The 14,500-nt window shown below is 46.4% G+C and overlaps 2 protein-coding genes across 2 annotated transcripts in view; both read right to left on the reverse strand.

Moving 5' to 3' along the window:
* Positions 1-1,989, reverse strand: part of EPG5 (ectopic P-granules 5 autophagy tethering factor) — a 92,584-nt gene extending 90,595 nt beyond the window's left edge. Inside the window, exon 1 of the mRNA XM_084628995.1 lies at positions 1,868-1,989. Coding sequence (XP_084485121.1) covers positions 1,868-1,930 — 63 coding nt within the window. The 5' untranslated portion in view covers positions 1,931-1,989. The remainder of the gene's footprint in view (positions 1-1,867) is intronic.
* A 762-nt stretch (positions 1,990-2,751) lies between these two features.
* Positions 2,752-14,500, reverse strand: part of PSTPIP2 (proline-serine-threonine phosphatase interacting protein 2) — a 55,197-nt gene continuing 43,448 nt past the window's right edge. The window contains exons 9-15 of the mRNA XM_084629645.1: positions 14,317-14,396; positions 11,629-11,727; positions 11,093-11,189; positions 10,613-10,697; positions 9,888-9,922; positions 9,182-9,239; positions 2,752-8,602 (exon numbers count right to left, since the gene is read on the reverse strand). Of these exons, the coding sequence (XP_084485771.1) occupies positions 9,190-9,239; positions 9,888-9,922; positions 10,613-10,697; positions 11,093-11,189; positions 11,629-11,727; positions 14,317-14,396 (446 nt within the window). The 3' untranslated portion in view covers positions 2,752-8,602; positions 9,182-9,189. The remainder of the gene's footprint in view (positions 8,603-9,181; positions 9,240-9,887; positions 9,923-10,612; positions 10,698-11,092; positions 11,190-11,628; positions 11,728-14,316; positions 14,397-14,500) is intronic.

A 14,500-nucleotide genomic window follows, 5' to 3' on the forward strand; every position in this document is an offset into this window, starting at 1 on the left:
ATGTGCATGATAATCAAGTTGGGCCATTTCCTGCACAAATCCAGGTTCTCTCACCCCCTCACCCCCCTCCCAAAAACCACACACACAAATTCACTATCCTGCTGGTAATAGCTCATCCAAAGTGACCATTCTCCCTACAATGTGCATGATAATTAAGGTGGGCCATTTCCAGCACAAATCCAGGGGGTGGATGTATGGGGGTGGGGGGGATGTGAGAAAACCTGGATTTGTGCTGGAAATGGCCCAACTTGATTATCATGCACATTGTGTAAAGAGTTGTCACTTTGGATGGGCTATCACCAGCAAGAGAGTGAATTTGTGTGGGGGGGGTGGAGGGTGAGAAAACCTGGATTTGTGCTGGAAATGGCCCAACTTGATGATCACTTTAGATAAGCTATTACCAGCAGGACAGTGGGGTGGGAGGAGGTATTGTTTCATATTCTCTGTGTATATATAAAGTCTGCTGCAGTTTCCACGGTATGCATCCGATGAAGTGAGCTGTAGCTCATGAAAGCTCATGCTCAAATAAATTGGTTAGTCTCTAAGGTGCCACAAGTACTCCTTTTCTTTTTGCGAATACAGACTAACACGGCTGTTACTCTGAAACTTGTTTGTCTTAGCGATTGGTAGAACAAGTAGTAGGACTGAGTGAACTTGTAGGCTCTAAAATTTTACATTGTTTTTTTTTTTGAGTGCAGTTATGTAACAAAAAAAATCTACATTTGTAAACTGCACTTTCATGATAAAGAGATTGCACTACAGTACTTGCATGAGACGAACTGAAAAATACTATTTCTTTATCATTTTTACAATGCAAATATTTGTAATAAAAATAATATAAAGTGAGCAATGTACACTTTGTATTCTGTGTTGTAATTGAAATATATTTGAAAATGTAGTAAAACATCCAAAAATATTTAATAACTTAAATTGGTATTCTATTGTTTAACAGTGCGATTAAAACTGCGATTAATCTCGATTAATTTTTTTGAATTAATCACATGAGTTAACTGCGATTCATCGACAGCCCTAGTTTTAATGCTATACACAATTAAGTAGTTACAATGCTCCACCCCAGAGCTGACTGACATAATTCCTGTCTATGTATCAGTTTGCTAAGCAAAAATAAATTTCCTTTAATTCAATCCCCGATTAATCGAAGCCTCGTTATAATTTGATCGAAATACCAGCAACCCAATCATTAATATAAGAAGTTCCAATGGCTTTCAGCAGGAATGACGGGACAGTTCCTTCGGTGACTAAAGCAGGCTGCTATTTAAATCGGGGAGGAAAGAGGCTCGAACTCTGCAGGAGACCCAAGATGCTACGGCAAAGCCAGGTGACAAGTGGTGCCCGCGGGCGAGGGGTGTTATTTGTAATGACGGAGTGAATCCCGCCACTTGCGATGGGAACCAGGACACGCACCGGGGGGGATCGCACCGGAGAGGATCAGCAGCTCGACCCAGTCACAGGGACGAGGGTCGAGCCATGTTTAACTAGAATAAAACAGTACCAGCGAAGGCAGCGCCCGGAGGCCCGCCAGGCCCCAGGCAGACCCCGCCAGTGGCAGCCCCTGCCCCGCAACGCGCAGCCCAGGCGGCAGCGAGCGGGCGGGCGGGCGGGCGGGCGCGGGGAGCGGAGGCGGAGCACAGGGCGGCTCGGGAGCTCCGGGGGGCCGAGTCAGCTCCCGCGGGGACACGCCCGCGCTGTGCTCCCCTCTCCGGCCAGGCCCGGCCCCTGGGGGACCAGCTCCGGGAGCGAGCTCCAGCCCCCCTCACGACCGGGACCAGGCGCCTCCCGTCCCGTGCGGAGCCGGGGGTGGCCGAGGGTCCCCGCGCGCCGCGCCGCGCCCCGCCCCGCCCCGTACCTTGGCCTTGCCCCTGCCGGGCTTGGGGCGCTCCCTGCGCGGGGGTCTCGCGGCCTCCGCCATCCCCGGCGGCCGCCTCGCTCCCGCAGCTCACACCGGAAGCCCCGGGCAGGGGCGAAATCACATGACCGGCCTCTCCACCCCGGGCCCAGCCCATCAGCGCCGCGCTGGCTATGGAACGCGAGGAGGGACATTTTCGTTCTCCAGGACGGAACGCGGCTCGGCCGCGGCGCCCCCTAGTGCCGCACAAGGCAGCGGCAGGGCGCAAACCGGCGCGCCTAGCCCCCCCTGCCGGGGCCCACCTCTGGCCCCTTGGGCACCTAGGGCCATTGCCCTCCCCACACCTGCCAGGGCCAGCTGCCCAGCATGATACCCACCCCTGCCCCGCCAGCCCCACCCTCTCTAGGGCCCAGCCACACCTCTGCCATCCCCACCCGTCTCAGCCACCCCCCACCACTGATACCCACCCTGCCTACCCCTGCCCGCGCCATCCCCGCTGCTACGGCCACCCCCGTGATATCCCATTCCCAGCCCCTGCTCTGGAGCTCCCCAACGTGACATCCACCCCATCACTTCCACCCACCACCGCACCTGTCCGTGTCATCCCCGTCAGCCCCTCAGCCACCCCCGCGCTTCTCCTGGATACCCGCCAGCCACCTCACACACCGCCAACACCAACAGCCTGGTCACGCCACCGTCAACCCATGCCAGAAGCGGTGCCAGGCATATTACCCCTAACACTAACCCAGGCAACTCCAAATACACCCTGCCCTGCAACAGCACACACGGCCAAGCTGACAGGGGGTTCCACTACACCAAAGGAGCTTTGATCACCTTGATCAGAGATGAACAACTTCACACAGACCTGTATCATGACCATTTTATTAACTATTCCGAAAAATGATAGCAGGGAACTGCTAGCTCTTAATTTACATGACAAACAAATCATTACAAGTTTACAAAAACAATCCAATAAAATGCACAGTCCATGAGGAAGCAGCCCATTTGTTTTCATTTATAGCACTGCACATCTTACTCCGCACAGACAAAACTCATCACACAGATAATTTACCAGTCAAAACTCATTCGTTTTCTATTAACAAAAATCAGTTCTGGACAAGTATTTTGTAAGGCTCTCTGCAAACCAACAGTTCTGCTGTGTTTTACAAGCAACGAGACAGTATGTCGTTGTGTTGTCACTGGACGGCACATTTCCCCTCTCTCACAACCCCAGCATTCCAACAGCGTTGCATCTAGCCACACTGACCTACCACATGGTGTTCAGACACAGATTAAACTGTGCATGCATGGTTGCTAAAATGTGCAGGAAGGTCTATGGACACAAGGTTAAAATCCTGGTTAGGAAGCCCATTACCGATAGGCCAACATAAGCAAAAATAACTTCCACTAACTTACTTCAAGCTTTTTTTCCTCGCCTTTACTGCAGTGGTGAGTGATATCTTTGTGACACATTAACTGATGTCCTCTTCTGTACCACAACAGTTTAGCTATCTTAAAATTCTTATTGCCACTAACTAATGTTCCCTCCATCTAAGTCACACTACAGATCACTTACCTGCCCTCAGGGCTCTGTTGTATTGGCTACAACATTGGCAAGTCTAGTGGTGTCAATAACAGTTCACACAATGAGTAACAAAGATGCAATCGCAATTTCCAGTGCAGATAAGAAAGAGTTTTGCGCTTAATTTCCAAATTAGCTCAAATTCTGTTTTCATTCAGTTAACAGCTTTAACATAGAATGCAGCAATCTCTGCGCTGCAAGTGCACAGAGAAATACAGCAGGATATTCACAGGAGGTTTAATGTGTAGAAAAGTTACTGTTTCCAAAAGCAGCTAGCAAATCTCATGCTTTGGAAACAAACATTCAATGAGAGTTTTTTCTGGTGACTCCCATCTTTTCATATGCTGTGTATTTATACCTCCCTACTGTATTTTCTACTCCATGCATCTGATGAAGTGGGTTTTAGCCCACGAAAGCTTATGCCCAAATAAATTTGTTATTCTCTAAGGTCCCACAAGGACTCCTCATTGTTTTTTCTGGTGATGTATCACTTGTAACTCTGCAGCTACAGGGATGGGGGGGTGTTGGTTGATGGAGTTCTGCGGCTCCAGATTGAAAGCTCCCTTGTACCACTTGCTTGTGAAGTTTCACTTTAGCTCAGTTGTGCTAAACTCTTAATAAATTCAGGTATATTCCAAATTTACCTCAACTCTTACATACTATTGCTCTAATCACAAAAATAAAAAGCTTTTACAATAGCCACTGACCACACTTGTCATTTTTATCATTAACATTTTACAGTTTGAAACAATCTGCCTTTTCAAATTCCTTTAGAAACTGAAAATGTCAGGCTAGAAATGAAAGTATTTCCACACGCCTACCACCATCCTAATTCACGTCCTGAAAAACAACTCAATATTGCGTTGCTTGTGGTTTCAAACCTTCCTCTTTTATCTAGGGAGTACTGACCTATTGATTTTGAAGTGCTTTTAGACACTCTCTAGGACACAACTCGGAGAAGAACCTTGATTTTTGGTGGCAGCTTGCTTTCTTTCTCTTTAAGAGTGGCTCAGCAGAATACTCGTACTTTTTGCTTTCACTTTCAGGACTGGCTTCTTTAAATCAGAGGGCAAATACAGTGAAGCAATCCACATTTCAAATGTTCATGGCATTGCCCTGTGATTAACTACACTCTGAACTAAAAAGATCCTTTCGAAAAGCACTTATAAATTGGGGTCCTGGTGTATTTATTTCAGTCAACTAAATAAGGAAGTAATCGCAGTCCCTACTCTCAGGACTGAGATAGGATCGTCACTCTTGGACAACTGATATGGGGCTGCATTTTAACCCCTCCATTTTTCAAGTGAGGCATGTGGGGTTAGCTGCATGACTTCCATTACAATTATTGCGAGTCATGTGCCTAAACCGCAGTGCACCACTTTGAAAGTTGTTGAGTAGCAGTTTTTGTAGGCAAGAAACAAAATAAGACCATCTACTGCCCTGAGTCAGCCTGGAAATCCCAACAGAGAAAAGGAGCTTCTTGTCCAATATGCTCATGAGTACTAGTTCTTATACTATGGTCCTGACCTTACTATACTGCCATCCCAGTAATCTCTAATGAAAGGCCCTAGCTGTAGATCTGGGGTCAATTCTCTTTCTACAGCTCTCAGATGGAAGTAACATTTGGTCACTACTCAAAAAGGCTCTGTACCAATGCTAATTCTCTCACACACTGAGGCTGTGTGGCCTCGTGGAGAGAATGCAGGACTGGGACTCAGGAGACCTAGATTCCAGTCCTGTCTCTACCACTGACTTGCTTGGTGACAGATCAAGTTGCTATGCCTGTTTCCCCACCTGTCAAATGGGAATAATTATACTGATCTCCTTTCAGAGTAACAGCCGTGTTAGTCTGTATTCGCAAAAAGAAAAGGAGTACTTGTGGCACCTTAGAGACTAACCAATTTATTTATCTCCTTTGTTAAGCGCTTTGAGAACAAATGATGAAAAAGCACCATATAAGGGCCAGGTGGTATCACCAGGTGGTATCAACTGTTCTGGTGTCCACAAAACAATGAAGTATTTTCTCATCTGCACTTTACCTGTTTGCTCTTTTAATGCTCTGTGGTCTGGATTTACAAATGAAATCCAGGCTTGATCAGCTTCTGGCATCTTTTAAATAAGGGGTTCTCATCTTGGGAGTTGCAACTACTAGAACAGGGATAGGGACTGTCACAAACAAGTGTTGGGATCACAGGGATCACAATCACCCCATCTTTCCCATGTTTCTAAATGGGTCGGGATTTCAGCTAGATGGGAAGGGGGCCTAGGATGGAAAAAAGAGTGAGAACCACTGTTTAAATTCAACGAGTGTTACATCAGCATTTTCAACCACATTAAAGTCAGGGCTTCCCTTGCATTTACAGGAACCCGTGGGATCAGTTTCCCACCTCCACTCCCCTCCAAACTGAGGCAAGAGAAAAACAGAGTCTGCCCAATGGGCCATTATATATGGAGATCCAGTCAATGAAGTTCCATACATCCGTAGGTGTCTTGCACTGGAATAGACACAGTATATGTGCTAGAGGCTACACATTCCAGAACGGGAGGAAAAGCACAAGTCCATACCCCAGCAAGCTCAAGCTGAGCATTGAGGTGCATTGGCAGGATGCTGTTGGAGACCCAGGACTGGACTAGCATAGTGGTCCCCAACGCGGTGCCCATGGGAACCAGCCGCCGAAATGCCGCCCAGAAGCGGCAACGCCAAGAAGCGCCGCTGCTTCTTGGTGGCATTTCGGCGGCTGGTCGTCCGGCGCCCGCCACACTCTTCTGGGAACACGAATATGCTATTGCAACAGAAAGGTTGGGGACCACGTTGCGCTGCATTAGCAAGTTTGCATCAAAGGCCCAGCAGAAGCGGAATACAGGCCAGCACTTACATGCTACAAGGACCAGCGTTCAATTAATTCTTCAGATCGAGAGTGTTGGGAAGCATCGACAGAACTCTTTGGGGGGAGAGATTTGAAAGAGTAGTGGGCTGCAGTGTAGGACTGAGATCCAAAGGGAGGGCTGGGACTGGCAGAGCAGAGAGAGGTTAGATCAGGGAAAAGGTGCCGTAGCTGAGCTCTAATCTTCAACGCCTCCTGCCTGCACACTGTACTTGTGGCTACAACCAGTCTGTCCAGGCCTTTGGGGGGTGACTTTGCTCCTCCCACATACACATTGAAGTCTATTTTAGAGCATATATAATTACATGTTCAGTATGCAAGCCACAAATCTAAAATATATATCTATATCTATATTGAGAGAGATTAAAAATAATCTACAATATAAAATTATATTGGGATATTTAAGGGTCTTTTTTTATAAGACAACGTATTCCTCGAATTGTGCATTTCGTACAGGTCATTCAAATGTAGCAGGGAAGAATTCAAATCTCACTTATCACATTGGGGTCTTTCCCACACAAGGGAACAAAGCGACATTCCCTAGGTTTGTACAAATCACGCATAGCTCAGGCACAATTTGATGCAGAATCATCCCTGTTGCTCTAGAGCAAGACATTAAAACCTGTACACCCTCGCACTGAGAGCTACACACAAATGGGCAGACTTCATCAGTGTCTGTGCACCTGACAGGTAACAGCCAATGGAGATGGACATGAAAGCTGGGGAAGTTCTGGTCCGGAAATGAGTTTTGCAGCTCTAGGCTAACAACAGTAACCAAGTTAGTTTGTGCTTTATTAGAAACAAAAGAGCCAGACCCCACAACACAATAACAAATGGGAATTCTGCCATTGACTTCAATGGGAGCAGGATTAGACCCCCAAGAAATGGGCGGGGGAGAGGAAGGTTTGCTAAATGGAGACAGGAAAAGCCAATAAGAAAATATTAAGGAGTCCGGTGGCACCTTAAAGACTAACAGATTTATTTATTTGAGCATAAGCTTTCGTGGGTAAAAACCTCACTTCTTCAGATGCATGGGGCGAAAGAAAATATTATTTCTTTTATTTTCAAGCGTATTGGACAGTGGAACGCAAAAGATAGAAGAAGCAGCTGACAACGTCCCTGAATTGTTGCCTCCAATGGCCAAAACCTCACGAGGTTCTGACTCTGGGTCCTGGTCAAAAAATGTACTCAAGAGTCCAGCTGCTCACACAGATTAACCTGATTGGAGTTTGCAGAATCTGTCGAGAGTAGGCTAAGTGGCGGGTAGCTGAACGGTGGCAAGCCCTGCCTTGCGGATGTACCTCTCCGGACAGTCAGCTCATGTCCTCCAGTTATTCAAGAAGAATGGAGGGGTCACCAGCCTGCACCTGCAAGGATGGCTCTGTATTGTACTGCTATGCCACAGCAGAACCAGGGAAGGGAGGGAGGTAACTACTGAAGGGCCATAACTTGTTCACCTTCCTCTCGTCAGAACCCATATTGAAGTCAACGGACCATTCGTGTAATCCATAGAGGCTCCTGAAGCATGCTAGATAGAGACAGGATATGAATCAACTTCTCCCAACATCACTTGCGTAGCCTGGAGCAAATGCACAGTACAGCCATATAAATACCCCTCGAGTTCTAACTCTCAGCATTGCCATGAGTAAGCAGTCTAATGAGCACTCCACAATTAGGGCTAGGCTATGATCTTAATCACCCTGGTGAAAATCCAGCATAACAGACCAAACCCATACTTTGACCTGTGTGCTATGCGCACGCCCCAGCATGCCCAACGCACTGCACATGATTCCCATTGGCAGCACTGCAGTGGCACATGTGAATTCTCAGTCATCATGGTGAGAAGAAATTCCTTTTTTTAAAATCCTTTAGAGTCTTCCACACGGATGTTGAGGTTTGCACATCACAAAGAACTCTCATCAATACCAGAACACAAGTGTCTCTTATTGTTAGGAGAGATTCCATTGGATCAGCGAATATTATTCAAAGATTCAATGTCCTCCTTGCGGACCTTGAAAATAGGACATCAGTCCATGTAGTTTGTCACTATGAAGGAAGAGGGACCTTGCTGGATCTTGTGTGGATCATCAGAACATACTAAATAATTACCCTAGAGTTTCAAAATATTTTTTAAAAGAAGAAACAGTTCCATGCTGTATCACTGTGCCCGATGCTGGAATTGCAACTGAATACACGGTCTCTGATGGGTGGATCAGACGACTCATTTCTTGCACTCAGTGGCACTACTGGGCAAGCAGCTTTGAGACCCTGGAGAAGAGGATGGAATTATAAGAGTCAATATTTCAGTGAAAGAAACGTAGACAGAATCAAATGTAATGATGGGAGGAAAAGTAGCCAGCTAGATCATCCAGTCCCTCTCCCAACCTATGCAGGACTGTTCCACCACAGCACTGTGCTTTTAAAATATCAAATATGGGACCTCCAATTCTTCCCATGGGAGACTATTCCACAACCTATGCAATCTCACCTTTGGGAAGTTTTCCCAGATTTTCAGCCTATAGTTCTCTTTCCTAACGGTCTCTCCTAAATATATAACTGTTTCTTGCGCTTTCTCTGTGCAGCGTGTCAGTCCGCACTAGTGTGACATGCACTAACTGGGCCGTGTGGACCTTGCTGACACGCTCTAAAAGTTCCCTAGTGAGCACTGACATAATACTGTTTGAAACCAGACTACATTAACACGCACTAGGGACCTCGGAGTGCACACTAGCAGGGTCTCCACAGGGCAGTTAGTGCACAACATGCCGGTGAGGACTAGACCCTACACCTCACTGGTGTGACTAACGCAGGCCCCAAGTAATTCCTTTACAGAATGAAAATACTTACGGCTCATGCTAGTGATGTATTAAACTGTAACCATCTATCGTAGCATAATCAGGGTCACCTGTAATATAGAGATCACAATAGTAACACATAGCTGTTACATAGCACTTTTCATCCATAAAGCTCAGAGCACTTTACAAAAGAGGTGGATAACATTATCCCCATTTTTACAGATGGGGAAATAGAAGCAGACAGAGATAAAGTGCTTGATCTAGGTCACCCAATAAGTAAGTGGCAGAGCCAAGAACAGAACCCAGGTCTTCTAAGTCCAAGTCCGCTATCTACTGGGCCACACTGCAAATAATAAAAATCAATGCTTTCCAAGTAGAGAAGACCCCAGGCTGCAGCCTTCAGGTCCAGGTCTTGCCTTTCTCAAAGTTCAGGACTGTCCATAACCAGGACTTTGGTTTGAACCTCTTGCTCGGTGAACTCCTGGCCCCATTGAAATCAGTGACAAAATTCCAATTGACTTCAATGGAGCCATGATGTCACCCTCTATTTCTAACAGAAGCTTACAGGTGCCAAGAACAACATATCAATGGCTAGAATGATCAGGGGAATATGAGAATCAGGCAAGACCACCAATATTTACATGGCAGGGGAATTACAGACAGAACCTGCAACACCTGCAAAATTGAAATTCAAAAGAAGATTGCACATAAAAATGCTTAAAAATGTGTGATTTCTAGAATGACTTGGTGTAACTCACCGGGCCCACTTGCAGGAATTGGTAACGGCCCCCTCCTGCACAAAAACAAATAAGACAACACTTGTCTCCTTGTTACTAAATGATCTGATTGTTTCATATTATGAAACAAATGTGACATCATTTAGGCAGTTCAGTATTCCAACGCAAGCCATCAGGTAGTCATTATTGTGACGGACTCCTACTGCATAGCAGCCATGGACATTAGCCTTCAGTGATGACAAGGGTGCTCTCAAATCCTTCTCTCCCCACAGAAGACCCATCCCGCATCCGTAGTCCAACTCCCCTCTTTGGTCAGCAGATTCCCTTGCTCTCCCAGTGCATCTGATTTAGGTTCTCTCCTCTGCCCACATGGGCATGTGTTCTTAGATGATCCAGCTCTCCGCAGACAAAAATGGGGAGAAGGGAGCCATGCAAGGAATGAAGGAAGGTTTCCAGCAGCAGGGATGGGCTAGGGAGCAAAGGAGGTGGCAAACCAGTGCCCAAGATCTCCGAGGGTTTCCTGGTACAGAGGGGGACTCAATCCAGGCAAAATTCCCAACCTGCCCTGCCTCCCTGCTGACCACATACCCCAACCCCCACCAACTTTTATGGGACCCTGAAACAGCCTAAGAGCCAAACGGTTCCGAAAGACTTAAAGAAGCAACACTCATTTTTAACCTATAGGTTCCCAATAGCCAGGCCATTCCTTTTATTATTTGGTTTGTGTTGGGTTTGTTTATTCTTACCTCCCTATCCCAGGTGCTGGGGCCTGATTTCTTGCTGAAGTTGCATTTCTTTGTGTGCTATAGTAATTTTCATAGACCACAGGAGCTGGGGGCATGGAAATACAAGTCAGCTGTAAAAAATGTTTTTGTGAGTGGTTGGCATGCAATGTACAGCATCACATCTGCACAACAGGAGATCCTATTTCTTCTTCAGCTCCATCCCTTCCACGCTGAAAAAACTGTATTTTTAGAAACCAAAGTCTACAGAAATGAGGTTTGAGTTCTCTTCAGGGTCTGGTGGCAATTGCCTGCTATCCTGGTGCAAGGATGCCACTCTAGAAACAGGCTTCATTTTGAGACCAACACAGAAGCAGAACCATCAAGTATGCTTGCTTTCTGCACCAAGCTTTGTTTAATAAAACCCAGACCCTTGCTAGAGCCGAGAAGCTGTATGGAATGCTGATGGCCACGCTGCTTAGAAAGCATACATCAAGCAGTTACCTGGAGGCACATTTCCTGTTTTACGGAAATTTACAAAAAATTCGATATCCTTCTCGATGCTGCACATTTCTAGACTCCTACGGGTTTCTTCGTACCTCTATAAAAAGAGCAAACAAAAAAAAAAGGTGTTTTCTTTTAAAAGCATAAAGTGCAGAAACAAAAATTCATTCGTCTTTCTTGAAGGAGAAAGGATACAATTTGCATCAGCAAAATAAGTGTCAATAGTACAAGAGGCAAGGGGTGAAAGTCTTGGCCGCAATAAAAGCAACGGGAGCTCTTGCCATTGACTTCATTGGAGCCAGGGTTTCAAATCCTGTTCCACACTATTGACGGGGTGTTCGTTATTGCTATCTGCTGGATTACCTATGAGAATATCAAGAAAGCAAAAGCTGCGCGCAGACCACCCTACCCGAGCTAGCTTGAATAGAGCAAGCACAGATAACAATAGCAGTGAAGACAGTGCAATGCGAGTGAGGAAACTTCCCTTCTGCTCGGCAAATAAAAGGGTTGGAGGGCCTTGGTTTTTTCAGGCCTACCTCATCACTCTGGACGCACTCCTGAGAGAGCTGATTAAGGTGCAGCCACAGCGCATTGCGGAAGTAGTTTATCCGTTCAGACTCCTGGGTCTCAAAGAACTGAAGAGATACAGGGAGGCAAGTCAGGGTATGTTAACAGAATAACTAATGGCCACGGTCCCAGCCAGCTGGGATTAATCATGGAAGTTAGAGAAGGAGAAGACATACAACACCTAGGTGACCTCCCTGCCAATACAGGTTTGAGCCATATTGGACCCATGCTAGTGCTTTGCTTGTCCTGTTTTCAGATGTTCTAAGCAATGACCTGACCTTGGGTCTAACTTCACCACTTCTTGGCATTTTGGCCTTAATCTCCCCCTCTCTGGGGGAGTCTTTCCTACCTTCGTATGGGGCTAGACTTGGTCTAATGAGTCTTTTCCATCTCTAACTGCTACCATCCTTTATTCTTTATGAGAAAAATAGATTAACAGCCAGCAACAATGAACTGATGCCTTTTTATTGTGTATTTTACACCACTACATGAGATTATAAACAGAAGCCTGCATCAAGGCAGGAGCCACCAGGTCCAGCTGGTCCCAGCATTCTGCTCCATCAGGGTTTGCACGTTTTCTGAAAGGACCCCTTTCCTTCAAAATGGGTCTTCAACTTTCCCTCCAGCCCCATCTCATCCACACACACCCCACCTTAAGTGAGATCATCCTGCCTGCCACATCACATGGCCAAAACTTAAAAGGGAAGCTCAGTCAGGTTATTGGGTCCTGCTGCACCATGGCGGAAGGACTGACCCCAGAAGCTGACACCTGCGGATGGTGGGGAGGCAAGCCAGCTAGCCAATGCACTGTTTGGTCACCCCTTGATTTAGTGATCCAAGGCCACTCCTCTCATCCCTACACCCAGACCCACACCAACATTTGGATCGTTCCAATAGGATGGAACTGTCTGGATGCTCCTCAGAGCCCAAACCTTCTGAAGTCTGCCCTTCAATATTTATTCATTCCATCAGGAAGAGCCCTTTTCACATTTCCACTGAGAACAAGTAAACTCTCACCTAGAGCACACATTTGATCAGCAGGACCTTTTGTAATGGACCTGCATGAGAACTTCCATATGTGGCAGGCCTAATCAACGCAACCTGACTGATTTGAGGAAGTGAATCTTTGTTTCCCACCCCTCACTACCAGCGGACGGGTTTTCATTACACAGAGCCATTGCAAGGTTTGGATGGGCAAAGCACACACAGGCAGGTCATTTCATTTTAAGAAACCAAAGCAAAATGGAAGAACGAGCAGCAATATTTTCGGAAGGGGCCAGCGCTGGGGCATGGGCTGAGCTGAACTCATGACAGTGCCACCCTTTTGGAGCCCTTTTTAATCCAGAGATGTCAGAGCACTTTACAAAGGGCATGAGTATCATCCCTATTTTACAGATGGGAAACTGAGGCACAGAGCAATGGCATGACGTGCCCGAGGTTACCCAGCAGGCCCGTGGCAGAGAAGGGAACAGAACCCAGCTGCTCTGTCTGGAACAGCAGTGTCACCAATAGCAAATGCAAAATACTGATGCTTAAGCAACATGACAGGCTCATAAGTGTGTTGGAAACCTCAAGATTTGCCCAAGATGATGCACGGAGTTCTTGGCTGAATTGGGGGTAGAACTTAGATGTGAGTCTCGGTCTGGTGCCATCCATCTCTTTCTCATCGTAAATGCATGTGGTGCTTTACAGGCAAAGGGCCTGATTCTCCTCTCATTGACACATGTGTTATGCTGGTGTAGGAGCTACTCCTGGTTTTATACCAGTCTAATTGAGAGGAGAAAGAGGCCAAACATCCCTGGCTGAGAGGGTTTGCAGGATAAGGTAAGATATGACCTGACAAGGAGTGCCATCAAGCCTCAGGGAAAGTACAAAGATTACAACAATAATACCATGCAGCTCATTTCTTTGAATAGAATAGGGAAAGAGTTTATGGGCTGCTCCGAGAAATAAAAGTGGCAAAGAGTCCTGTCATGCATCCGATGAAGTGAGCTGTAGCTCACGAAAGCTTATGATCAAATAAATTGGTTAGTCTCTAAGGTGCCCCAAGTCCTCCTTTTCTTTTTAAAGAGTCCTGTGGCGCCTTATAGACTAACAGACGTACTGGAGCATGAGCTTTCGACGCAGTGGGTATTCACCCACAAAAGCTTATGCTCCAATACGTCTGTTAGTCTATAAGGTGCCACAGGACTCTTTGCCGCTTTTACAGATCCAGACTAACACGGCTACCTCTCTGAAGCTTGACACCAGAGGAATAAAGTAATAAAGGCAAATCTTAATCTCCCTGAGCCTGTCCATTATTGTATTAAATAATCTAAGATTCCATCCAGTAGATGGCAGCACTTTACACACAAAGACGCCAGCGCACAAAATTGCCACTATTTTGCACGCTGACACTTGAAGGCTTTCCAATATATTTCCCTACTTTTAAATGCCAAATTCCGGGGCTTTGTATCCAGAAACCAAGAGTCAGGTACATGCAAGTTAAATTGGGAAGTGTCTTGAAGTTTAACCACTAAGGAAACAGAAGAGGCCAACTGTGGTCCCTCACTAGCATTGGCAGTGAAGGAAATGAAATCCCAACCTCAAAGACAGAGTGTTGCAGCATTAAAACCCTTCATTATCTCTAGGATGGATGGCAGGCTTTGGTGTGTTACCTCGCAGGCTTTGGTGTGTTCATTCTGCCATTCTTCCCTGATCCTCTCAAGCGTACCAACATTCAGCTGATATAGCCTGTCTGATAGGGAAATCCAACAGCAATTTGGTCACATGTACAACACACAGGTCTGGATGCATGAAAGGCTCAGGTAAACAATTCTAAACACTGTGATCAGAATATTT

This window comes from Lepidochelys olivacea (assembly GCF_965140295.1).
Source record: "Lepidochelys olivacea isolate rLepOli2 genome assembly, chromosome: 5".
Lineage (NCBI taxonomy): Eukaryota > Metazoa > Chordata > Testudines > Cheloniidae > Lepidochelys > Lepidochelys olivacea.